General features: G+C 36.4%; 1 protein-coding gene across 2 annotated transcripts in view; it reads right to left on the reverse strand.

Moving 5' to 3' along the window:
* CSMD3 (CUB and Sushi multiple domains 3) overlaps positions 1-26790 on the reverse strand; it is a 931825-nt gene that overhangs the window by 233517 nt on the left and 671518 nt on the right. For both annotated transcript variants that reach the window (XM_080646869.1, XM_080646870.1), the window contains 4 exons: positions 25181-25372; positions 18641-18779; positions 13887-14074; positions 979-1173 (listed from right to left, as the gene is read on the reverse strand). In XM_080646869.1, the coding sequence (XP_080502995.1) occupies positions 979-1173; positions 13887-14074; positions 18641-18779; positions 25181-25372 (714 nt within the window). The remainder of the gene's footprint in view (positions 1-978; positions 1174-13886; positions 14075-18640; positions 18780-25180; positions 25373-26790) is intronic.

The raw sequence follows: 26790 nt of genomic DNA on the forward strand, positions 1-26790 counted from the left end.
ATCTCAAAAATATTATGTCTTTGCCCCTTAACTGTATTTTCCTAAGACTTTTTCTAGTATCAGAAGTCTTTTCCTGGCTATAATCATTGTCTGATCCTTTGTCAACCTGATTCTGGTACCCTGGTCTTTTACTAACTCTGCTGGAGCGCATCTGGCAATCTCATACCTGATATTATGTCACTGAAACCAGTTTTAGGTCCTTCTCCATCCTTCTCTGTCTTTGAGTTTTCCTTGTGCTACTGAAGCTGCCTAAGCAGCTCTGATTTGGTTTTCATTTTTAGACAACCTAATTCTTAGAAATACATATTTCCTATGTTCCTATTTCTATAAAGATTTACCATGAAAAATTACACTATTTAAGTTTTTGCATTTATCTACTTCTGTTGAAATATCAGTTTTATTGTGTATTCCTTATTTACTCAGCCAGTATTTTCTAGGTACCTAATGATTTCAGGCAATCCTCTAAGTCCTGAACACAAATGAGCAGAACAGGCCCTATTGCTGCTCTCAGTTAGCTTGCCTACCATAACATACACATTGCTTTAGACCAGCCGTGGGCAAACTACGGCCTGTGGGCTGGATCCAGCCCGTTCGGCTGTTCTATCTGGCCCGCGGAGCCAAAAGTGCGGAGGGTTCTCTTGCTCTCCCCTCCGCTCCTTTACTTTGAATTTATATTAGTTCACACAAACACTCCATCCATGCTTTTGTTCCGGCCCTCCGGTCCAGTTTAAGAACCCATTGTGGCCCTCGAGTCAAAAAGTTTGCCCACCCCTGCTTTAGACACACCTGGGAATATAAACACTTTCCAAAACCATGTCTTTATTGAATCCAATTTAAAAATCTTTGATGAAAATCTCTGCATTGCTATTCCACACTTGTAGGTTGTATGTTAAGTGGTTGATTTTTTTGAAGTACAGAACTGACTTTAAACATTTATTGATTCTAATAATAATTATTAGAAATAGATATATTTCTTACCATGACAGCTTGGTAAGGCTCTATTCCACCCAGGTCTTCCATCATCTCCCATGATACAGGTGAGTGTTGAATAACCTTGAAGAACATAACCAGCATCACAGTAATAGGTGACCGTTGACCCTAATTTATAATCCATTCCGAGTCTGGTGCCATTCATTATATTGCCTGGATCAAAGCAGGACTCTCGGAGTTTTGCTGTAAAACAATGTGGATATAAAATGCACTATTTTACAATACTGTTTTCTATGCAACCTTTAAGATTTCTTCATTATTAGCACTAAATGGACAGGAAAACACCAGCACCCTTTCAGCCTCTGAGTGCCCAAAGTATAAAGCAACCCTTAACCATATTTGACATTTTGTGAAGTCATACCAATTGGTAAGAGAATAAAATTCTTCACTGTTTTTCTCATTAAAATTATTGTCTAATAATATAGTCAAACATAGGGTTTTAGAGTTCATTATAAAAAAAGCAGGGCTTACTTCCTTACTTAATATTCCTTTATTAACGTGCACTTATTCCATGTTACTACTGTCTGTCAAGCTCAGTTCATTTCACCACTAAGAGGAAAGTAAAAGACACTTTTTTTCTGTCTTAAAAATATTTCTTAACCTACCTGCTTTATCATTCCCACATTTCCATCAGAGGTCTGCCCATTATAAATAGCAACAAAATCTTTATATACCCAAGCCAATATCTTTTTGGACAGAGAAACTATATCAAAGCCAAGCACTTTCAGAGCTAACAGTACAAGACAATTGTAAAACTTCAGTTCATTCACAACAAAGGAACTGTTTTCTGTGTACCCAGATAGTGAACTGAAGAGGAAAATATGTAGAAAAAATATGCTAGTTCGTACAGTTTGAGAATAGGCACTACAACACTTTGTTGTTAAAAGATCTGGTAATACCTTAATATTTCCATTTTATTATTATTATAATTTACTTAAGAAATAATAGAGAAATGTGCAATGTAAGGACCATCACAAATTCAGCATAACAAGTGAGATTTTTTTTTTTTTTACATTAGAGCTTATCTTAGTTAATGGGAAGTCAGAAGGTTGGCATATCTCTGGATATAAATCATGGCATCATTGGAATTTAATTCAGCAATGTCCTGGTATTTGGCTATTGCAAAAATTATATTAATACTAGAGGCCCGGTGCATGAAATTCGTGCACTCTGAGGGGGAGGGTTCTTCAGCCTGGACTTCATCCTCTCACAGTCTGGGAGCCGTGGAGGCGGGAGAGGCTCCCACCACCGCTGCTGTGCTAGCCAGCCATGAGCCCAGCTTCTGGCTGAGCAGCGCTCCCCCTGTGGGAGCACAAGTACCACCAGGGGACAGCTCCTGCATTGAGCATCTGCCCCCTGGTGGCCAGTGCATGTAATAGTGACCAGTTGTTCTGCTGCTCGGTCAATTTGCACATTAGCCTTTAATTATATAGGATAATGTCTTATTATGGGCAAGGCCTCTAATTCAAATTTTTTAGGTAGTTAAAGGGAGGGGCAGAATTTTCACTTGTGCCTGAAGATAAAATTGCCCTTAGCTCAAAAATCTGCATACCACTGATACACACCTTGGTGAGGTTCATTCTGAACCCCCACACTGTTCTATTATGTGTATACGTATTGGGAACTATCTTATCTCTTTAGTGAAAGGAACCTTTTGATATGTTACAATGACTAACTTTATCTCATGAGTTGTGTTTGGCTTCAAGCCTGTATCCAGTATTCATGCAGCAACGTCAGCTCTTCTGTTCAATATTTACGAGGCATATTTTTTATTTTCTCAAAATCTTTCTAGATTTTTATGTATTAGATAGGAATAGCCCACAGACACAGACAATAGTCTGGTGAAGGCCTGGAAGGGGCAGATGTAGGGTGGAGGAGATCAATGTGGGGGAAAAATCTAAAACAAAGGGACATCTGTAATACTTGCAGCAATAAAGATACATTTTAAATAAAGGAAAATATCTTAGTTGAAAAGAGTTTTATGTGAAATAATATAAGTAATTGCTCTACACTGTACTTTATATTCTCAACTCCTCTCGAAAAGATATTAATTGACCCTATGTTCACTTAATATTAATTGACCCTATCTTCACTAACTGCAAGACTGACTTCTGCCACGCCGACCCAGCACTGACTGCCACAGGGGCTGCGATCAGGCCCTGCTTTTCTCTCCCGGCCTCTGTCCCCTGCTTTTCTCTCCCGGCCTCTGTCCGGGCCTGATCGCAGCCCCCTCGGCAGTCAGTGCTGGGTCGCTGAGGCGCCTGCAGCACTGACTGCAGGACTGGCTGCTGGTGTTTGGTCGAGCCTTCAGTCATTTTGGGCGTTACGGACCCTGGCTCTTTATATATATAGATGTCCAAATCTAATTGATTGCAACAGAAAAAGTATATTTTTTTCTATTCATAAAAGTTTGCAAAGTTCAAATTACTTTAACATTTATAAGAAATGATGAGAAATTTGTGTTTTAGGAAGAGCACTATGTAAGATTTCTACCAAATCAACAAAAGAGGAAATGTTGGAACCAAACACTTGAATGATTTCAAAAGATTATCAGAGGAATGAAGAAGGCCACTTTCTTCCTTCTTTCTTTCCAACAATTAGTTAAAAGCCCACTACCCAGCCAACTCGGGAAATATAGCAGTGGACAATCAGAAAATATTTTAGCCCTTATGACACTTACAGTCTATAGAGAATTATATTAAATACTTGTAATTGTGCTGAGTATGCAAATGGGGAGGCATTTAGGAACTTACCTGAAGAATTGACATGCAAGCTGAAGATTAAGAAAACTGAGTTGACTAGGTCTCAGAGAAATGAGGGGTATGAAGGGGAGGGAGTGTACTGGAGTGTGCAAGTCAAATAAACCCAATTCCTGAGTTTCAATCCAAAGCTAAAACACTTGATCTCCCATGCAGGTGCATGCGTGCGTGCATGTGCATGTACACACACACACACACACACACACAATTTGCATCCCATCTATTATATTCAGACTTCACTATAAAAATTATTTCCCAATCCAATACATTATGTTTCTTCCCAGATGAAATATCCACACAGCACTGTTTGCAGATAAGAACCAGCAGGATGAATAGTAAATTTAGTCACTAAGAATGGGGCTTTATTCTTGGAGGGTTGGTTTGCTTATTTTAAAGAATAAAACCTCACATAGAGTCTTTCTTTAAACAAGCAGAAAAACACAACATAATTTTTAGGCAGAACAGCAGCCTAGCATTTATAGCCGGCCTTCATGAAATTAAGTTAAATCCTTTGAGGGAAAGGGAAGGATTGAAATTACTGTTTAAAAGGATTCATCTCCTTGACAGGCCTAACAGTCTAATATTCATCTTTGGAAAAGTTGCTTTTTCTTTAAAGTTTTCCCAAAAGTTTCAGTGATATATCAAAGAATCTATAATCCAAACACCCTACCTTTTGAGTAAAGGAAAATATGGTAAACAATTAAAAATATTGCCTCTGCAACAGTTTTACATTGATAGCCTCATTTTGAGAGGATTCATTTATCTCATTGTTATGTTTACATACTATTTTAAATCCTGGTGAATAGCTTTCTGTGAATAACACTGCCTTTGTTTATTTCCATGTTTGCCATAGCTGTTACACCTGGAAATATTAAAATCATTTGGAGAATTTTTATATAAAGGTCTAGGCAGTAGATGGAAAGGTGATTTTAGTTTTTCTTAAAAAGAAAAGTAAAGCAGTCAAATTGATAGCATTATTTTTCATAAATAATTAATTTTATTTGGTTTAATACTAGTTTTCTTACTGAATAGACCCTAGGGAAGAGTCCTTTGCCGTATGTTCTCCAAATAAAGTATATTAGAGTCAATTATTATAAATAACTTTATTTTGTGATTAACCAGAATTAGTTTACATTATTTTTATTTTTTGAGGTGGCCAAAGTATATAACATCCAATTGCCTATTATTTCCAGAATAGTGGACATGTTTGGATGGGCATATGCTTGCTGGCATGAGTTCAGCCACTGAGAGCTAAGCTTGCTTCAAGTTTTGAATGCACTGTAGTCCTCTCTTCTGATCATAATCAGTCCTAAGAGACCCTCCTTATTGGAAAACCCAGAGTTCACATTGGGCCAGATCTCCCAGGGTGCTTTGTGAGAATAAATATAAACCATACTTGTATCTCTTTTACTTTGGAAAATATTGCTGCAATGGAAATTAAATGATTGACCCCAGAATATCTCAGGATAAAGTTGAAAAGTTGAAATGTAATAAGTTGTTATATAGCTTATCGTAAACTGATGTTAATTTAGAAAGTAACTTAAGAGAGAGAGAGAAAGAGGAGGGGAGGAGGAGGATTCAGGGAGTAAGAGCTGGGGAGCCCTTCTGCACCACAGAAAATTTCCAAAGACTTGGTGAAGGAAGACTTTGTGGATGAAGAAGACTTTTCTGATAGGAAAACGATCAAAAGCTGTCGCACTATTATATTGTATTTGCTGTTTTTCCAGCAGCTTAGTTGAAGAAGAACTCTGCTGATCTTTATTTCCTGATTCTTCCTTACTTCCAATTTCCAACTAAAACTTGTATTTGGAGAACTTTGTTGTACTGAGCCTGAGGAATTCATTGACACATAACAAGAGCATGCATTTTCAAGTGTCAGTTAGGTTTGTGGATCACTAAAGTTCTTATAAAAGGAGAGAGAGAACTATATAACCAGACACCCGGAGAAGAGAGACCATGGGGAGACAAAGACACAGCCCGCATATGAAAGAAAAGCAGGCATCACCAGAAAAGGAAGTAAACGAAATGGAGGCAAGCAACCTGCCAGAGAAAGAATTCAGAGAAATGGTCATAAGGTGGCTGAAAAGAATGGAAGACAAATTCGACAATATGAGTAAGAACCAAGAGGAAATGAAGAAGAACCAAGAAGAAATGAAAAATGACATCGCTGCTGTAAAGAACTCAATAGAAAGCATCAAGAGTAGACTAGAAGAAGCAGAGGACTGCATCAGTGAGCTAGAAGACAAGGTAGGAAAAAATACTCAAGTAGAGCAGCTTCTAGAAAAAAAAAATTAAAAAGCAGGAGGAGAGCCTAAGGGAACTTTGGGACAACACGAAACAAAACAACTTCCGCATAATAGGGGTTCCAGAAGGAGAGGAAACTGAGCAAGGACTAGAAAACCTGTCGGAAAAAATAATGACAGAAAACTTCCTGGAGATAGGGAAGAAAAAACCCACACAAATCCAAGAAGCTCACAGAGTCCCAAGCAAAATGAACCCCAAAAGACTGACGCCAAGGCACATTGCAATTAAATTGGCAAACACCAACGACAAAGTAAGAATCTTAAAAGTGGCCAGAGAGAGACAGAAAGTTACCTACAAAGGAACCCCCATTAGACTAGCAACTGATTTCTCAACAGAACCCCATCAGGCCAGAAGGGAATGGAATGAAATATACAAAGTCATGCAAAGGAAGGGTCTGAATCCAAGAATACTGTTCCCAGCAAGGCTATCAATCAAAATTAAAGGTGAAACCAGGAGCTTCACAGACAAAAAAGGACTAAGGGAATTTATTACCACCAAGCCAGCAATGCAAGAAATGCTAAAGGGTCTGCTGTAAAAAAAAAAAAAAAAAAAAAAGAAATAGGAAGCGAAGAAGGAACACAGAGGTAAAGAATAGGAATGGCGACAAATAAGTACCTATCAATAATAACTTTAAATGTAAACGGATTAAATGCCCCAATCAAAAGACATAGGGTAATGGATTGGATAAGAAAACATGACCCATATATCTGTTGTCTACAAGAAACCCACCTCAGAAAAAAAGACGCACACAGACTGAGGGTGAAGGGATTGAAAAGGTTTTCCAGGCGAATGGAAATGAAAAAAAGCTGGGGTAGCAATACTTATATCTGACAAATTAGATCTCAAAGTGAAGGATATAACAAGAGATAAGGAAGGTCACTTCATAATACTAAAGGGAGCAACCCAACAAGAAGAAATAACTCTGGTAAACAAATACGCACCCAATACAGGAGCACCCAAATACATAAAAAAACTCCTGGAGGATATCAAAGGAGAGATTGACAGCAATACAATCATAGTAGGAGACTTTAATACCCCACTATCACCATTGGACAAATCCTCTAAACAAAAATCAGCAAAGAAACATCAATCCTAAATGACTCACTAGACCAGATGGAATTAATTGACATCTTCAGAACATTTCACCCCAAAGCCACAGAATATACATTCTTCTCAAGTGCACATGGGTCATTTTCAAAGATAGAGCATATGTTGGGTCATAGGCAAAGTCTCTTCAAATTCAAGAAGATAGAAATCATATCAAGCATCTTCTCAGATCACAGTGGCATAAAACTGGAAATCAACTACAATAAAAACAATCCGAAAAAATCAAACACATGGAGACTAAACAGCATGCTATTAAACAATGACTGGGTTACCAGAGAGATCAAGGAAGAAATAAAAAAACATCATGGCAACAAATGACAATGAAAAGAAAGTAACTTAAGATATTTTTAAGGTTCTTGGCTAATTTATTGCACATATAAATAACCAATTATACATTTACCACTGTACACATTGGTGCCTATAAATGACATCTCCTGCCAGCTAAAACAGCAACGAGTTGTCAGGAGGTCCCCTTCAGTAGAACAATGCTGTGTATATTCCTGCTCCATCAATATCAATGTATCCTATATAATAAAGAGCTAATATGCTAATTAGACCATAGGGCAACTACCTTCCGGAATGATCAATGGGTGAGGGTGGGGCCAAGAGGCAGCCTGGGGTGAGAGGCAGCCGGAGCTGCAAGGGCCAAGTCCCTTGCACGAATCTCATGTATCAGGCCTCTAGTTTTTTTTTTTTTTTTTTTTTTTTTTTTTTTTAAATATATTTTATTGATTTTTTACAGAGAGGAAGGAAGAGTGATAGATAGTCAGAAACATCGATGAGAGAGAAACATCGACCAGCTGCCTCCTGCACACCTCCCACTGGGGATGTGCCCGCAACCAAGTTACATGCCCTTGACCGGAATCGAACCTGGGACCTTTCAGTCCGCAGGCTGACGCTCTATCCACTGAGCCAAACCGGTTTTGGCAGGCCTCTAGTTTTGTTACAATAATACCAGTATCACTCCTATATGATAACATTTATATATACTGTATATTATAATTATACATTTTAAGACACATTTATTAATATTATGTCAAAATGCTCTTAATATGAGAGTACTGTTTAAATGCTAAATATTTATTCAACTCTAAATTGTTTAATATTGTGCCACATTAAACTTACAAGGTAGTAAATGGAGACTTGTCTTGCCTTAAACTCTTTGGGGACATTGCTTTCAAACCAGTGAAGTATCTTCCCCTCACCCCACACTTCTACTTCTCTGCTCCAGTTTACTCTTGGCTACAACATTAGAGCATTTCTATCATTTGCTTTATGGAAACATAAACTGGTATTTCTTCCAGAATCCATATTGGGCTTGTGTTTTTGTGATGTTCCAATATAGCAGTCATTCATTATTCAAATGCTTTATATAACTACGATGTAGGTGCACACAAATAAAAGTAAGATTCAATGTCTGTCTTCAAGGGGGAAAAGGAAATATAGACATGAACACAAGAAATTCTGGTATGAGCAATAATAGAGGTAGGTGCTGGACCTATGGCTTTTTACTTAAAGGCCTACTACCAGCATTGATTAGAGTGAGTCAGGACTTAGAAGCTTTATATTTTCAGTGCTAACATAAATCAACAGGTTTAATTCAAGGTACATGACGTATTACAAATGACAAAGGAAACAATTTATCCAGGGCCTCCATGTATATGTCAGTTCATTTTGGGGGTATACATTTTATCTTGAAAATTCTGAGGTATTTGTCTGTCTGTGTTAGAATTAAACTTGAGGGCCACTTCATTAACTTTAAGAAATTATTCAATTAAAGAGGTAACAATGTTTTGAAATAAAGATAGGAAAAAGGGAGGTTGATAAGAAAAGACAGACCCTAGAGACCCTGAAGTGGGGAATGTAATTTTCCCATCAATGAGCATTTGAGGACCAGTCCAGAAAATTAATTAAACTGGATTTGGGTTAATTGGTTGATCTCTCACCCCCCCACCACCCTCCCCTGCCTTGCTCTGAGGTTTTACAGTCTGTTTAATGTTTCTATGTCTCTGGGTCTATTTTTGTTCATCAGATTATATTGGTCCTTAGATTCCACATATGAGTGAGATGATGTGATACTTACCTTTCTCTGACTGGCTTATTTTGCTTAGCATAATGCTCTCCAGGTCCATTCATGCTGTTGCAAATGGTAAGAGCTATTTCTTTTTTATAGCTGCATAGTATTCCATTGTGTAGGTGTACCATTGTTTTTTAATCCACTTATTTGCTGATGGGCACTTAGGCTGTTTCCAAATCTTAGCTATTGGAAATTGTGCTGCTATGAACATAGGGGTGCATATATTCTTTCTGATTGGTGTTTCTGATTTCTTGGGATATATTCCTAGAAGTGGGATCATGGGATCAAATGGGAGTTCCATTTTAACCCAAGGACACAGACAGTGGGTGGTGAAGGCTTGGGGGGTAAGGAGGTGGGAGAGGGCAATGGGGGGAAAAAGGGCCATATGTAATACTTTCAGCAATAAAGATTTATTTAAAAAACAAAAATAGACTTGAAGCACTAAAGAAAAAAAGGTACCTTTATATCTGCAATTCATTATTATACAGGGTCTCCCAAAAATGTATATATACTTTGACAACTGATAGCTCAATTTTGAAAATGAAATGTATTTTAATGAACACTGCCTTTATAATTATTCATAGTGTGTATATGCATTGGGACACCCTATAGTTTAAATTTAATATTAATTTATGATTTTTAAGCTTTATTTGTTATCAAAGATCACATTAACTATAAAAAATAGGCACTGCCTTTTAGGTATAAGTCTTGAATCCTTATTTTTAGTGTAAATGCATGCTCTGGTAGAGGATGTAAACGTATGGAGTTATCTCAAAAGAAATATTGTGATCTCTTTAAAACACAGTTCATTTATTCAAATTCTTATTAAACTAAAAATATGTATTCTTTGGTGGATGTCTGATCATTGCACATACTTCTAGACATTATATGTTCTTGATATATAATAACACTTGGTAATAAATGTATTGGTAAAGGCAAAAAATAAAAATAAAAAATTAGATTTGGGGAAAATGAACTCAGTACTAACATTGTAAAAAAAATAACATCTGGATTCTAAAGAATAAAAAAAGGACCTCATGGCAGAATTGTGTGTAAGTGGTTGTTTGTATAGTAGCTAAGGATGGTGGGGAGTAATTGTAGGGTCCAAAAAGGATTATAGTTCAAGACATGATTATGTATTTTTCTCTGCCTGTACTCACATTTGTATTTGTCTTTACTCAAAGTGGTAATAATAAGTTGTCATCTTGTGTAACTCATTTTAACAATCTGATCCTCAATTTTATCATTTGTAAAGGAGAGATAGCAGTACGTATCTCATAATGTTGTTAGTTTAATACTTTTGTTGCATTTGTAAGTATGCCTGCTCCTGGGAAGGACAGAGATAATGCATTAAAAGAACTAATCACTGCATAGAATAGAGTAAGTACATAATAAATAATATTTCTTTTTAAAATTTTGCATCTATGGCCATTGTCCTATGACAGCATAAATCTTAGTTTTTGAAATAATGGACACTGAATTATATCAAGCTGGGCAATAGAAACAGACATACATTTAGCAGAGATATGCCAAATAGATTTTATCTCAAGTACTTCATTGCATGGATTTAGTGATGGCTATCTGGAATGTAATGTGGAGAAAGGATTGTAAGGTCAAGTCCAATTTCCATGAGAATAATATTGTATTCCATTAGCACCATCTTCCCTGAGCATGGTAGTGCTTATAATGTTCTTTCTTATATCTGTGATCTCTAGAAATGTTTTACTAAGTATTATTTCACAACAGAACATAGCTCTACTGACTTGCTTACAGTTGCCTTCCTTCCTTCCTTCCTTCTTTCCTTCCTTCCTTCCTTCCTTCCTTCCTTCCTTCCATCTTTCTGTCTTTCCTCTCTCTCCCCTTCCTCCCTCCCATTCTTCCTCCCCCCTGCCCACCTTGTTTGTTGCCTTTTTTCCCTCCTCTCTTTTCCTCTCCTCTCCCTCCCCCTCTCCTGTCCTCTCATTTACAATTGGTCTTATTTTTAAGCCTGTCAATATGCAGATATAACTAGCTATTCTTAAAGAGGCAAGTTCTCATTTATAACATGCAGGGCAGAATTGTATCTTCAAGGTTTGTAATATTTCAATATTATTATTATTTTAGGATTCTAAGTATGACTTGATTTAAAACAGAAAACTTAGCAATTAAATAATTATCAAACAATTACTATGCATAGGCAACATTCTAAGGTACTCATTGTATAATAGCAAATAGAGTTCTTACTCTTAAGAGGCTTGCATTTTAGTATGTTAGAGAGTTAGTGAAGTAAATGCTGGTGCACATACAGAGAACAGATACAGAGAACAGATTGGTGGTTGCTAAAGTTCAGGGTCAGGGGTGGGTGAAATAGATAAAGGTGATCAAAAGATACAAACTTTCAGTTATAAGACAAATAAGTCCTGGAGATGTAATGTACAGCATGGTGACTATAGTTAACAATACTACATTATGTGTATTTGAAAGTTGCTAAGAGAATAGATCTTAAAAGTTCTCATCCAAGAAAAAATTTTAACTGTGTAGTGATGGACACTACCTAAACTTATTGTGGTAATCATTTCACAAGATATACATATACCAAATCATTACGTTGTACATATAAATTTAATAAAATATCATTGGTCAATTATATCTTAAAACATATGTGGACTTTCTGAAACACTTTCTCTGCTATTAAAAAAATAAATTGGTTAACCTCTTCTGAGAGTAATTTGGCAACATGGACTTGATTGATTATGGAATTAGATTAGCCTTTGACTCAGTAATCCCGCTCCTAGTATATATTTATTTTAGAAAGACACTCACACATATATTGAAAAAAGCATATAAAACAATTTTCATTTCATCATGATTCAATTCTGATGGTGAAAAACTGAAACAACCTAAGTGTCTATCAGAATGACTTATAAATTAACTGTGATACAGTCATATGATGGAATGTCATTTAGTTTATGTCTCTGTCTTTATCAATGACAGAGACATAAACTAAATCGGTATGTCTCTGTCATTGATATACCTTAAATACAATGTAAAGGGGAACTTTTTCACAAGGATATGCGCATGATGGGAATGAAAAACAATATGATATAGGATGAAGGATGTGTACATGGTAGAAAATATAAAAATATGTATAAGCTTTCCTACATGGAAAAGTTAAACATCAGTACAGAATTAGGAAGATACTGTCATGAAAAAAATATGGTTATGTGAAAATGGCCTTGGGCTCTCATCATAGTTTGCCTGAATTGTCAGCCAGCTGGGTCCTGGAATATGATGTGGGGAGCCTCTTCCAATTGAAGAGACTGATAGAATGTTCAAGATCAACTCTCCATAAGACCAATGCTTCCTAGCCCACAATCACAAGGTCTAAACTTCCCCAGGGCCCTCTAGTGTGGAGGAGTTAGCATTTGCAGATAGCCCCAATGAATAGCTGGCACACCAAATCCTCACTGTCTTGTACCTATTGTCTTGTATATTCTCCCTGTGATGTGGCCATATTCTTACTTTGCTCTGTAAAATGAGGGACTCACAGGGGGCTCAATTTTCCCATTGGAATAAAACCAGTCAGATATTTTGCATCAGAAATGCATGTCCATATTGAGCAGATGCCTTGGCCCTGGCATTCATTTCCAAGGAATGATGACATTCCGGAGGACTCGAAGCATCTGCATCTTGCTGAGTTGTGAGTTTTTCCTTTCCCTAAAAAAGTCTTCCTTACCCCAGGCTATGTGAAGTTGCAGTGTTTATCCTGACTTTATTTGATAGCCACAAAGAGATAAACCCGTTTCCACAGCAACTGCAAAAGGTGTTTAATTATAAATGCAATATTATTTTTCTTAAAACAAGAATTAATAGATCTGAAGCAGATAGAAAACAATGTTAAGGTTTGTCAAGTAGGATGATATATATTTTGAAGTTTATTTTATTATTCTGTATAATTTTCAGTTATTAAAAATATTTCATAATGAAAAAGCCGAGTGATAAGTAACAAGCCCAAAATATGTATTTTCAGAACTCAATTAATAACTTGAGATGAATTATCAGTATGTCCTTTAAGGATTCAATTATTAAAAAATATATTTTACCTTTAAACAACTAAGATCTAATTTGTTCTTATAATCACAGAGTATAAAACTTAAGAAAAATATGTGTATAGGCATCCATAGGCATTGTAATACTAATTCATTTAAATACTTGCAGAAATATTCTCAAATATAATTATCACTATTTTATTACCCCTATTCTGAATACTGACATATTTAAATATCTTTAGACATTTTGTGTAACATAATTATCACTATAATTTGTTCTCTTTATCACTGATCATAGTCTCTAAATAAGATATATTTAAGTGAATATTCAGCTTCCAAAAAAACTAGGTTTTTTTTATTATTTTGTGGTTTCAGCCAACTCTCAGAGTATACTAATTGTTAATTTGTTTGCTGATACATTTCCTTTGGTAGTAATTAGGGAAATACTAATTTCCTCCTCACCGTTAGGAAAAGTCAGAGTTCTTTTATGAGCTGAACTGTAGGTAGCCTGCACTGAGAAATGCACAGATAACCACTGACAATGGTCACTGCACAGTTATCCTCCTGTAGAAAATACTCACAAGTGAAACCATGATGCTAAAATAAAATGTTCACAATTACCTTTATATTCTAAATGGAATCCAGTGTAACTCACAGATCCATCACTCCGAAAAGCCAAATGCATGGCATTGGAGCTGCTTTCTATCCTCTCTGGTAACTTGCTGTCTTGAAAACTTCCAATTAGTGGGCTATTACTGTCTGGCCCATCGTATATATAGAGGAAGTCATAGTTTGGTTCTATGCTGAAACTAAAAAAAAAAAAAAAAAAAAAAATAGAGTGAGAGAGAAGGACATGGAACGGCTATTACTAAGATAGTAAGCTTAAGTCATATATATATATATAATCAGATATTAATTCAGTCAATATCTTTAAAAATAACAACAGACTCTGTCAAAATAAGTTAATTGGAAAATTTGCCTGGCAAAAACACACTAAATATTAATATCAAATTAGCAGTGAAAAACAGAAAATACATCTTAATATTTTCAAATATTTCTAAGTTAGCATTGTGTCTACAGGAAATGCAAATGATTGTAAGGCAAATAGTTTAGCTGATGAAAGGGTTTAGGATTTGGAGCCAGAGATGCAGGTTTAAGCCATGCCTCTGTCCTTGTTAACCTATATAGTTACTTTATATCAGTAAAATGTGGAGAACAATACCTACTTTTTTTTATTCAGATATTTTGCTTCAGAAAATGAAACTTCTCTTTTTCTTTATCAGTGGTACTACTTGCCCTGAATTTCAAAGTTTATATGCAGCTTTGCTGTTTTAAAAGTCAACTCCATATGTCATATTTAAACAAAAGTTTGAGATACAAATTTGGATTTAAATTACACAAATGAAGCACTGTACATTGCATTAGGTATACCTTATCTTAAAAATAAATATATTGTATTGTTTTATAACTTAGTGTAGGAGAAATCAAACCAATAAACTACTTGTCAAAACTAAATAACATGCTTGTAAATACATTTTAGCATGTAAATTATTCCAATTAATATTTTAATATTGCAGATTTGCATATTAAATTTGCTCAAGAAGTCTTCATAAGTCTGAACATTGTCCTACAATGATTATAGAACCCACATATTTAGAAGGCAGAAGATATGTATTCTCCTGGAACATTGGAGAGTACATTTTGGAATCATCTGTCTCTCTCTCAGCTCATTGTGGCAGAGAAAAAGTGGACTTAATTGGGTCATTAAGAAAAGCCTACAAGTTTATGACCAAACCAGTAAAGCTTGCCAATGTTGAACATTCATCAGTGGAAAAACTATTTTTACAAGTTTTATCATCCTTGAATCTAAATAAGAAACTTAGGTGTGAGATATTTCCAAAATATACTGGATTTATAGAAGTTAGGTTTACAAATCAATTCTAATCCTTTCTGTATGCATGTTTAAGAGAAAGGAATCCAGCTAGCTTACTTGTGCATAAATAGTAGTGAAGAAAGACTGGAATAATTAGAGGTTCCCAACCTTTCCACATACTAGGGAACCTGTAACATAAGAAAACTGGGGCACCACCACATTGCTATATTTTGTTTTTATTTATTCATTAGCTTTACAAGTCTAATTCAAGTAATTGCTCAAAACCTTTCAGTAGATATGAGGTCTAAATTTTGGTGACTTTTGTATAATATAGCAGAAAACGGAGAATAAGGCCTTATTTTATTGCTTACTACCTTGGTTCTGGGGTAAAACACAACCTTTCTGAACTTCATCTCTTTCAACATTAAGATTTCATGAGGCCCTAGCTCAGTGGTCGGCAAACTGCGGCTTGCGAGCCATATGTAGCTCTTTGGTCCCTTGAGTGTGGCTCTTCCACAAAATACCACAGCCTGGGCGAGTCTATTTTGAAGAAGTGGCATTAGAAGTTTAAGTTTAAAAAATTTGGCTCTCAAAAGAAATTTCAATCGTTGTACTGTTGATATTTGGCTCTGTTGACTAATGAGTTTGCCGACCACTACCCTAGCTGGTTTGGCTCAGTGGATAGAGCATCAGCCTGAGGACTGAAGGGTCCCTGGTTCAATTCCAGTCAAGGGCACATGCCCAGGGTTGTGGGCTTGATCCCCAGTAAGGGGTGTACAGGAAGCAGCCAATCAATGATCATCTCTCACCATTGATGTTTCTATCTCTCTTTCCTTCTCCCTTCCTCTCTGAAATCAATAATATATCTATACTAATAAAAGGGTAATATGCTAATTAGACCAGACATCTTCCAGACGTCCTTCCAGACAAAGCCACGGTGGCGGGGGCCAAGGCAGAGGCAGTTAGGGGTGATCAGGCTAGCAGGAAGAATGATTTGGGGCGATCAGGCAGGCAGGCAGAGTGGTTAGGGGCAATCAGGCAGAGTGATTAGGGGCAATCAGGCAGGCAAGCAGGCGAGCAGTTAGGAGCCAGTGGTCCTGGACTGCGAGAGGGATCAGGCCTAAACTGGCAGTCGGATATCCCCTGAGGAGTCCTGGATTGAAGAGGGTGCAGGCTGGGCAGAGGGCCCCCTCCCCCGTGCACTAATTTTGTGCACTGGGCCTCTAGTGTGTATATATATAAGATATAAGATTTCATGAGAATTACAACTTCCTTATCTATCTCACTGTTAGGAAAATCACAATTGTTTTGTAAATGATATATTATAGTGGCATGCATTATCCTTGAAGGCCAAAAGCCCATTTAAGAATGGATTGCAGTACTTTTCTTTTTAATTTCTAGTTTGGGGTTAAATAAAAACTTCAAAATAATGATTTGTAACTTCTTTGAAAATGAAAATAAAACAAAAAAAGGTTTTTTTTCCTAGGAAATCTCCAAATCTTAGCTATAATGATTATTTTTCCTAGAACACTGGAGAGTACATTCTAGTCATACATTGATTTTACAAGGCGCTTTCATAAATATTAACTTGGTTTTAACAATAATACTGTGGTATAGGGAATGGATTATCATTTTCCTTTCCCCAATGACTATACTAAGAACATCTGTAGTTTCCTTAAGGTCACATAATATATAACAGCTGGAAATCAAATTTAGGTCAAGCACTTCCTGTAAAACAGCCTTCTATCACTCATTTTAATTAGAGTAATTTGTATAAGTAAACTAAGTCTTGTATTATACATTTTCATTCTGAATATCTATACTGCTATTTCTTCTACTGTAAAAATGGGAATAATAACAATACTTAACCTCAGGGAGTTGTCCTCTAGCTGGGTGCTGGCATAACACTAACATCACCATCATTGTTTCTTTGTTATTACCAATGATCAATGTATCACTGAAAATTATAGAACTAAAAATGCTATACATTTACAATGTTTTCAAATATTCATGAATTTAAACTATCTTTAATTTTTTTAAAAACCTAGCTCCAATATGTTAGAAAATGCATATTTAAGCTTGTAAACTACCAGGCAGGTTTAACACACTAGCAGCAGGAGGAGTTGTGTTAATAGAGCCCATGTACATCAGTCTTGGACACTGAAGATTAGTAACATTTCTGCATAGGAAGTATTTGACTTGCTGATACCTAATATTCCCATTGAAATGTTAAGGGGGAGGGTTAGGCCAGGTTTTGTGATCACAGGTATTAACTCCATGTGAGAAAACAAAGGCTCATTTAAATAACTTATCCTGGTAACAGATGACAGTGGCAGAGCCCGGGTTCAAACTCAGCTGCCTCCTTTTTCACACAAAGAAGCTACCTTCTCCACTGCTTCAGTACTAAGCTAACCCTGCAACTCATTACAGGGATAAACAACTATTGTGAATTTTAAAACACTCCCTTGTAAAATACTGTCATGAGACAATTCTGCCCGGACAGCGTGGCTCAGTGTTTGAATGTCTACCTATGAACCAGGAGGTTATGGTTCCATAACCGGTCTGGGCACATGCCCAGGTTGCAGGCTTGATCCCAGTGTGGGGCATATAGGAGGCAGCCAATCAATGATTGTCTCTCATCATTGATGTTTCTATCTCTCTCTCCTACTTCCTTCCTCTCTGAAATAAAAAAAAAAAAAAAAAAATTTTTTTTTTTAAAAGAGATAATTCTGCTGAGAAATACGAAGATCGGTAAAATTCTTTGTTAGCTTGATTTAATGGGACCACCAGAAAGGGTGGTAAGTAGACTGTCTGTCTTTCCAAGCCCAGTGGTGACTCCGCACACATGGATATTTAGATGCTGCAGAAGGGAGGAAAAAAATTCTTGAAGTACTGACCTTTTCATCATGAAGTTTAGGAAAAATTGAAACTCTGAAGCAGTGATGGCAAGTACAGGGAGGCAGAAAAGGTTATAAAGAGATCACATTTCATGAGAGTCAATAAACCACTCAACCTTGAACACCTTTCCTCTATGCTGGAATCTGGGAAGATGCTCACCCTCTAGCCTTCTGAACTGAATTGGCAGCTCTGCCATGATACAGGGCTCTGTAAAATGTTGATTGTAAAGTAGTAGTGTTGCAATTAGTTAGCAATAATAAAAATGTCATGCATAGAAATAAAAATTTGCCTAAGCAGACGCTAAAGAAAATGACAGGAAGATTAAAATAAATATATATATATATATATATATATATATATATATATATATATATTGATTTTTTACAGAGAGGAAGGGAGAGGGATAGAGAGTTAGAAACATCGGTGGGAGAGAAACACCAATCAGCTGCTTCCTGCACGCCCCCTACTGGGGAACGAGCCCGCAACCAAGGTACATGCCCTTGACCAGAATCGAACCCGGGACCCTTCAAGTCCACAGGCCAACGCTCTATCCACTGAACCAAACCGGTCAGGGCGACAAATGTGGCAATGTATAGGCACTCACCTGATAAAGGCCAAGGAGATGACATAGTCTGTATTGACAGTGATGGTCCAGTCGCAGTCCCTGCTGTGGGGATATGGATGAGGGAAGTTTGGCGAGAGAATAAAGCCTGAAGATCCTGTTAAATTGCCTCCACAGGGTGCTTTAAATGAACAAAGAAAATCCCTTAAGCGATTAGTAAAATTTATTAGCTATCGATATTTGCGAAAACTGTTTTTTAAAAAGGTTTAGAAGTTTTTTACAACCTGACTTTTTGATAGGGCTTAATGCTTGAATATTGCCTTGTCCTTTAAGAAAAACCACTTAAATAATAAATACACACATACATGGATATATTGGAGTTAGCTCCTTTTACTGGCTTCAAAAGATAAGAAAAATTACATATGAACTTATGTTCCTTTCTATTTTTTTATGTACAAAAAAAGCATTGAGAAAAGGGGTAAAGATGGTTTCCCCACTGCTACTAAAAAAAAAAAAAATCTGAAGGTTCCTATGAAAGTTAGAAACAAAACAAAGTAAATCAAAACCTCTACTAATAAGTGGAATACTAGGATATATGATATTTGGCCATTTTCACATCCTTCCATTACCTTTCTATATATTTATGAAGGAAGAGCCTTTGATATAGTTAATGAGTGAGAATGGATAATTATCTGAGAACCTATACAGCACTTTATAATAAAAGACTCATATTGAGTGTTAGGATATTCCTAAATTCTAGCTGCCTAACTTGCTAATGAAATGGACAAGCTGCTACAATTATTATTGCAGCCCCAAACAAAGGTTTCTTTAACACTTCAGTGGACAGGCTCGAGAAGTTCTTAGTGAAATTCAGAGAACAGATTCTTTAAAGATTATTGTTGAGGTCTATTAAACACAGTTTATGATCAGAAATATGTATCTATAGATAAATAGATATACAGAGTTAGCAGCTTCAAAAAAATAGAGAAAAAAAGATATGGAGGTCCCTGGTGGTGGAATGGGATTATTAATAAACACACACACACACACACACACACACACACACACACACACACACACACGGGGGTGGGGGGAGATTCTCATGATTTCTCATGATATCTCCTACACATGATCAGTACATCAGCATTCTTCTTTTAAAATTATAGTTTTCTCAGGTACATTTTACCATTCAGTTATAAGGCACGCTTGATTCTCTGACAGCATATAACTGTTTTGAGAAGGAGGAAAATTCTGGTTCTCTTTGGTAACATTTCAGATCTCTGTTATTTTGCCTGAGTCTAGACATGCAAATTTATCAATAAAATTGTCATCTAAATTATGGATGTCCACCATTTCCTTTCTCCATGCCCCCAGATACCCTTGCCTCAGTGGTTCAGTCACTGTGGGAGACCTCAGCTCCTACTCAATGGAGAAGAAATATTTTTACTTATCACCTGTGTATTTTTGTGGTATCATGCGCCCCAATGCTTACTGGTTATCTCTACCTGATAGCCTATAGGTTATCAAACACAAAATATCCAATATATCCAAAACTCAACTCAAATTTGCTTCTCCTTTTGCATCCCTAAGTTGTTTGATTAGCACTGTCATCTCCCCTAACTAGAGATGTGAAATTCTTCCCTTCCCTTCACTGCATACTTGTGTCCAGTCCATCAGGAAGCACTGCCAGGATTCCACCTCACTGATCCTCGTGGATACTTTTCAACCCATCTCTGCTTTCTTTGCCTGCTACCATATTTCTAGATCTGACCTTTTTATCTGCCTCCTGAATTATGGCATGGCTTCTTGTGTCCCATGCCTCTAAAATTCTCCAATTCACCTTTGCCCTATTAGAAATATCCAATCATGCTATGCCCATGCATAAAGTTCTGCAGTGTTTCACAATGCCTAACAGAGAATGCCTCCTCTAGTGCAGTTTACATAACCTACCTCTCCAACCTTTCCAATCGATTCATTCACCACTCTAAATATATAACTATCATCAGGATGCTTATAGTTCTGAGTACTTCCATGCCTTTGCCGACACTATTTGTTTTCCCTTCTATATTTAGATAGCCCCTACTTACATATCAAGATTCATTCCGTCTCTAAGAAGTTTTACAGAAATTTCCAGTCTAGGCTCTGTTTAAACAGTCTCCAACTCACTTTGGTGTCCATAGCAACCTCTGCTTATCTCCGTTATTTCCATTACCATATTTTACCTAAAGATTCCTTTCAAGTGTCTGAATTCATCACTAATCTATTAGATAAAGACTGTATCTTACCTTCGACTTTATACCTGGGATTTAGCACATACTCTACATTCCATGCATGTTTGTGGAATTGCTAGTGGCTCTTTGTATTGATTTTGAAGATAGTTAAGACAACTACAGATGAATGTGCAAATCTAATTGTATCTATGCATTTTGATAAAAATAATAGCATGTTTTGCTTTGGAACTTGTCAAATCTACATGAATTTGAAAAAAAATAGAAAATATGTGTCATAATAGCAGATATATGTATGTATATAAGCATAAAAGACAAATGATAGCAAAATGTTCTTTGTGTTTCTTTTCATGTGTAAAGTGGTGGGATTACACAGAATTTGTAGGAGCATGGTAGAATATCATTTGTTTCAATTTTCCTTATTTTTCACAGGAAGCAGAAATTTTATACACATGTACACACTCATATACACACTTATGTATATGTATCCTTTTTCATAAAATATATAGAAACTTTATTACATATATTTTAAGTATCTTACTGGATATAGTCCATGATTATATTATGTTAATATTTATTTATTTATTTATTTATTTATTTATTTATTTATAATCCTCACCCCAGGAGAGAGGGTATTTTTTCCATTGGACATTTTAGAGAGAGTGGAAGGGAAAGGAAGGTGGGGGGAGGGGGAGGGGGAGAGAGGGAGAGAGAGAAAGAGAGAGAGAGAGAGAGAGAGAGAGAGAGAGAGAGAGAGAGAGAAACATTGATGTGAGAGAGATACATCAACTGGATGCCTCACACTTGCGCCCAAAGATTGAATATGTAACCGAAGTATGTGCCCTTGACTGGGAATTGAACATGACCCTTCAGTTTGTGGGCCAATGCTCTAACCACTGAAAACTGGCCAGTGCCCATGAATATTTTATTATTTGGGTATAAGATCCTCTAAAACTTATTTTTATTCTATTATTTAAATTATTTATCAAGGTTTTCCTGATATATTTTATTGCTGTTAATTGATTTTGAAAATATACAAAAGACATCGAGGCTATTAAACACATTATCTGACACTTGTATATCCCAAACACTCAATGAGTAAAGAATATTCTCTTTGCCTTAAATATACTAAATTTTAATACCATATGGGAAAAGCATTTTTGTTTTGATGCATCTAATCATAAAGCATTCAGTATAAGATTCTCCTTAAGTCAAATAGATTTATGAATTAAATTTTCAGTTAGGTTCCATGAAATTCTGACATTAATAATTTGTTCTGAGGGTAGTTTCTTGTGAGGCAGTTAGTTATAAGGGGATCTTTTAATAACTATTTTATAATTGTCTTAATGTTTTCATCCCTCAGTTTTATTTGCTTCTACTGTCTACCTCAGCAGCCCAACCACACCAATGTCTTTGTTATTTACCTTCATATTGAGTGCTGCTACTTTCCCTTTGGCAATGTCAGAGTAATCTTCACACTGTCAATTTTGCTGGAATGAATTCTATTAAGTCTCTTAAAGATGACGTCCTTCTGTGTGTCACTTGCTATAAGGCTAACTACTTCTACATGCAAGCAAAATGCATGCTCCAGGCTCTAAAATGTAGACTTATGGAGTTCTAAAAAGTTCAGGGTTTAATCTTTGGCATAGAGTTTCCAATCATGCAGTTTTTTCTTATCAGTTTCAGAGGTCAAACTTTCTACAGCCTTAGCAATTTTTCAGACATTTTATTTTTAGGTTCTTTTCTTCCTCAGAGAAGCTCTGATGCATCTCTTCTCCTCGTTATCTTTTCCTACCAAAAAATAATACCCAGCACCATAATCCATACAAAAACTTACCACAACAGTTTAAGTATGATTTAGTGTTCAACTTTTTTTTCTAGAATTAGCACTTGCTAAAATCTCGTCTACAAATTAAATTTTGTAACAGCCTATCTCAAAACTCTTCCTTTCTTTAGTATTGTAGTTTTTACTAGAATTTCAGTAAAAAGCTGTGCAATATTTTAGAATTCTAAACATAAAAACATATAATAGAGTCCTTCTAGTAATTCTAGTAAGCAACACTCCTTAACTAAGTCTAAGAATCACAATGAAGCAAGAAGTTCTATAGTAAGTTTGTGTTTTTCTATTATTCCTTACTAGGGGCATGGTGCACAAAATTCATGCACTGAGGGGAGGGGGTCTCTCAGCTCAGTCTGCCCCCTCTCACAGTCTGGGAGCCCTGACAGCTTAGGCCCGCTCCCTTAAGCCGCAGTCTGGCCTCCCTCTGAGGGAGGTGACCGGGATGATCATAGGAAGGTGCTACCCCCATCACCTCACTGCTGCTGCCACTGCTGGCCACTGCAGCCACCAAGGTGTTTTCATCAACACAGACTCCAGTCCCTTCACCACGAAAAAATGTCTGTGTCTGCTCCTGGCCTGCTCACCTGTGCCGCGGTGGCTCAGGCATGCTCCCCATCTGTGTCTGCTCTGGGCCTGCTCAAGCCACACCACAGTGGCTCAGCCAGGCCCCCGTCTGTGCCTGCTCCGGGCCTGCTCAAGCCGTGCTGCAGGGGTTCGGGCACGCCCCCGTCTGTGTCCCTGCCCACCAGCTCCTGCCTGCATGTGCCTCCGTTGGGAAAGACCACTGCCTCCAAGGCAGCCTGACATTAGTGCTGGGCAGGCCTGCATGAGCCTCCATTGGGGGTGGAAGTCCCTGCCCCCGTCCCCGCTCACCAGCTCCTGTGCGTGCGCAGCCTGTTGACCAGTTGTGACTGGGACACTGTTAGGACCAATTAGCATATTACCTCTTTATATATATACATTTACACAAAGATCTCTCTACAAGTACTCAGTAAAATTCCAATTGGAATGTGGCATTTTTAATTTAATTGGAATGTTTTTAGGTTAACTGAGGAGTAAACAAACAAAAACTTAACTATATAAGTCTTTTTTTTCCTTAAAAACTATTAATATCTATTCCTTGCTTTTATGAGTTTCAATTATGGAAATATAAATTAATTGATATTTGATTTAAAATTGTGCAGAGATACATAAAGAAGTGTAAGTGAGAATAATAAAGTGTAGGGGGAGATATAGGATTTCAAGCTAGGCCCTTATTTTGTGCTTTTAAAAAATGTCTCATTTTTAAAAATGATTTTCCTTTGTTATCTGCTATATTTTCTAGAACTGTCTACTTACTCTCTGGCTGTTTTGAACTATTGAATATGTTTTGTTTTGTGCATAATTGCTCTTAAAATGCCAACATATAAACTACAAAAAAAATGTGATGGGGTAAAATAAAGCTAAATAATTGCCTTGAATTTGTTCACATCTGACTGGGGTATAAAATGCTCATTTTCTATTACCATGTGAGTTAAAAAAAATCTGTGTAAGATGATTATTTAAATGTATTTATGAGTTGGATATAAGTAAAGAAAAATAAGGCTTTTTCTCCTAAGTGTGCTGAATTTGCTTGTGCTGAATATTATAAGAAATACAATAATAAATAACCTATGGAATCTTCTCTCAAGTTGCTTATAGTGTAAGAAGGAGAATACGTAAAGAAATAAGATTTTGAGTACAGAGAACATACTTTGCTCAAAATGTATTATAAATTTAAGATGACACTAATACTAAAATATTTAAGCTAAAAGGTTTGAGATTATAGTTTAATGTAAAAAAAGGTAACAATAAGGTTGTGAAACAAAGATTAGATAGCAGGTTTTCTCACTATTTTTATTGCAAAGGTGGTACATCCTTCTAACTTTTTCTCAGATCCAGCAGATATGTATCTTAATATTCTGGAGTGCAACTTGAGGATTCGAGAACAGAGCATAAAGACTGAAGGCAGAGAGTTGGAAGTATGAACAAAACAGCTACAAATCCTTAGATCATCAAATTCAAAACTAGTATTATTTTAGAATACATGAACTGAATAAAAAGTCAAAGCTTTGAAAGTCAAGCATAAGCTCCAATAAAATGTTCTTTCTTAGAAGAAATAACCATTTAAGAGGCAAGATGAATATGGGCCATTTAAAATGTAGACTCTAAATCACTCTTTAAATATTAAAAGCAGTGGATAACTGCATTTATATAGTAGATAGAGAAGATCAGGGCTTTTCAAGAGCTTCAGTTCTTAACTTGGATCTTAGAACCATTGAAAATCTAATAAAATGATGGACCTGCCCTTCAGGGGAAAATAATTATCATTTAAATAGGATCATTGTACATTTTTTGGAGGTTCATTGACCTATGAAATCATAAACTCTTATATATAACCAATTCTAGAATATTGTTCTTACTTAATGATATTAATGCCCATTTATAACCATTTTTTATGCTTGCATAAAATTTTAATTGTTCTTTAATTCATACCTATACAGACTGGTGGGCTGGGCTGCCAGAAGTATCGATTTTCTACCTGAATGCAGGTTATTCTTTCCTCTCCTTGAAGCTCATATCCTGGGTCACATTGAAAGACAACAGTGTCCCCAGGTTCTCGTCCATCCCCATTTCGAGTTCCATTCATGGGAACACCCGGATCACGACATGCAGTGGCAACAGAACCTATCAAAAGATAGAAACAAACCTTTAGTTTTGATGGTATCATAATCAAGTCTGAATTTCCAGGAAATACAGTTTAGTATGTTCCATATATCTATGTGCTTTTAGAAAATTAACTTTAAAAAATAATTCAGCCTTTTTCATGCCTGCACAATACATACTTTAAAATATTTTTGTTAAGTAATTTGTGTGTTAAATTATTTCAAGAAGGGACATGGCATTCCAGTAGCTAAATAATAGATTTACTCAAAATTATTAGATGCTCTGTGAAAGACACTATAAAGAGATTGAAAAGAAAGATACAGGCTGGGAGAACATGTTTGCATGAAATATACTCCACAAAGCGCTTGTATCTGAAATAAATAAAGAACTCTTGAAACTCAGCTATGAGAAAGATAAAATGCAGAAGAAATAATAATAAAATGACAAAACAACAATCCAGTTACAAAATAAGCAAAAAACATTTCAATGAAGAGCATTCCAGATGGCACATGAAAAGATGTTCAACATCATTAGCCATTAGGGAAATGCAAATTTAAACCACAATGTGCTATCACTACATACCTATCAGATTGGCTAAAGTAAGAAAAAAAAAATAGATAATACCAAATGCTGGCAAAATTCTGGAGAATATTGTATTACTTATACATTGCTGGTGGGGCATGTAAAATGGTACAGCCACTCTGAAAAGAAGTATGGCAGTTTCTTGCAAAATTAAACGTGTGTTTACCATACAACCTAATAATTGCACACTTGCACATTTACCCTAGATAAATAAAAACTATCTACACTAATAAAAGATGCAAATTGACTGTACCTTTGTGATGCCCACCAGCCAATCAGGAGAAAGTATGCAAATTAACCCAACAAAGATGGTGGGTTAATTTGCATAAACAGGTGCCAAGATGGGGGGGGGGCAGGAGGCTTGCATCGTTGCCATAGTGACAACGCAGGCGTTCTGCACTACCCCAGCTGCTCCGGGCCTCTGGGCAGTGTGGGAAGGCAGAAAGGCGGCTCTGGCCAGAGTGAAGGCGATACTGGCAGCCAGGGGAAGGAAGGCCCATTATTGCACAAATCTTCATGCATCAGGCCTCTAGTGTTCACATAAAAACATGAACACAGATGTTCCTAACAGCTTTATTTATAGTAGTTGAAAACTAGGAACAACAACCCAAATGCCTTTCAAAAGGTGAATAATTAAACTAACTGTGGGAAATTCATACTGGTATCATACAACAGAAGTGGGCAAAAGTAGGTTTCCAGTTGTGAGTACACAAAACAGCATACTTTTGTATTATTATTTTTAATTAATTATTGTGTGTTCCATATGAACAACTGTAAACCTACTTTTGCCCAACCTTGTATTACTCAGCAATAAAAAAGAATGATGATACACATGATCACTTGGGTAGATCTGAAGA

Source organism: Plecotus auritus (assembly GCF_963455305.1).
Source record: "Plecotus auritus genome assembly, chromosome: 11".
Lineage (NCBI taxonomy): Eukaryota > Metazoa > Chordata > Mammalia > Chiroptera > Vespertilionidae > Plecotus > Plecotus auritus.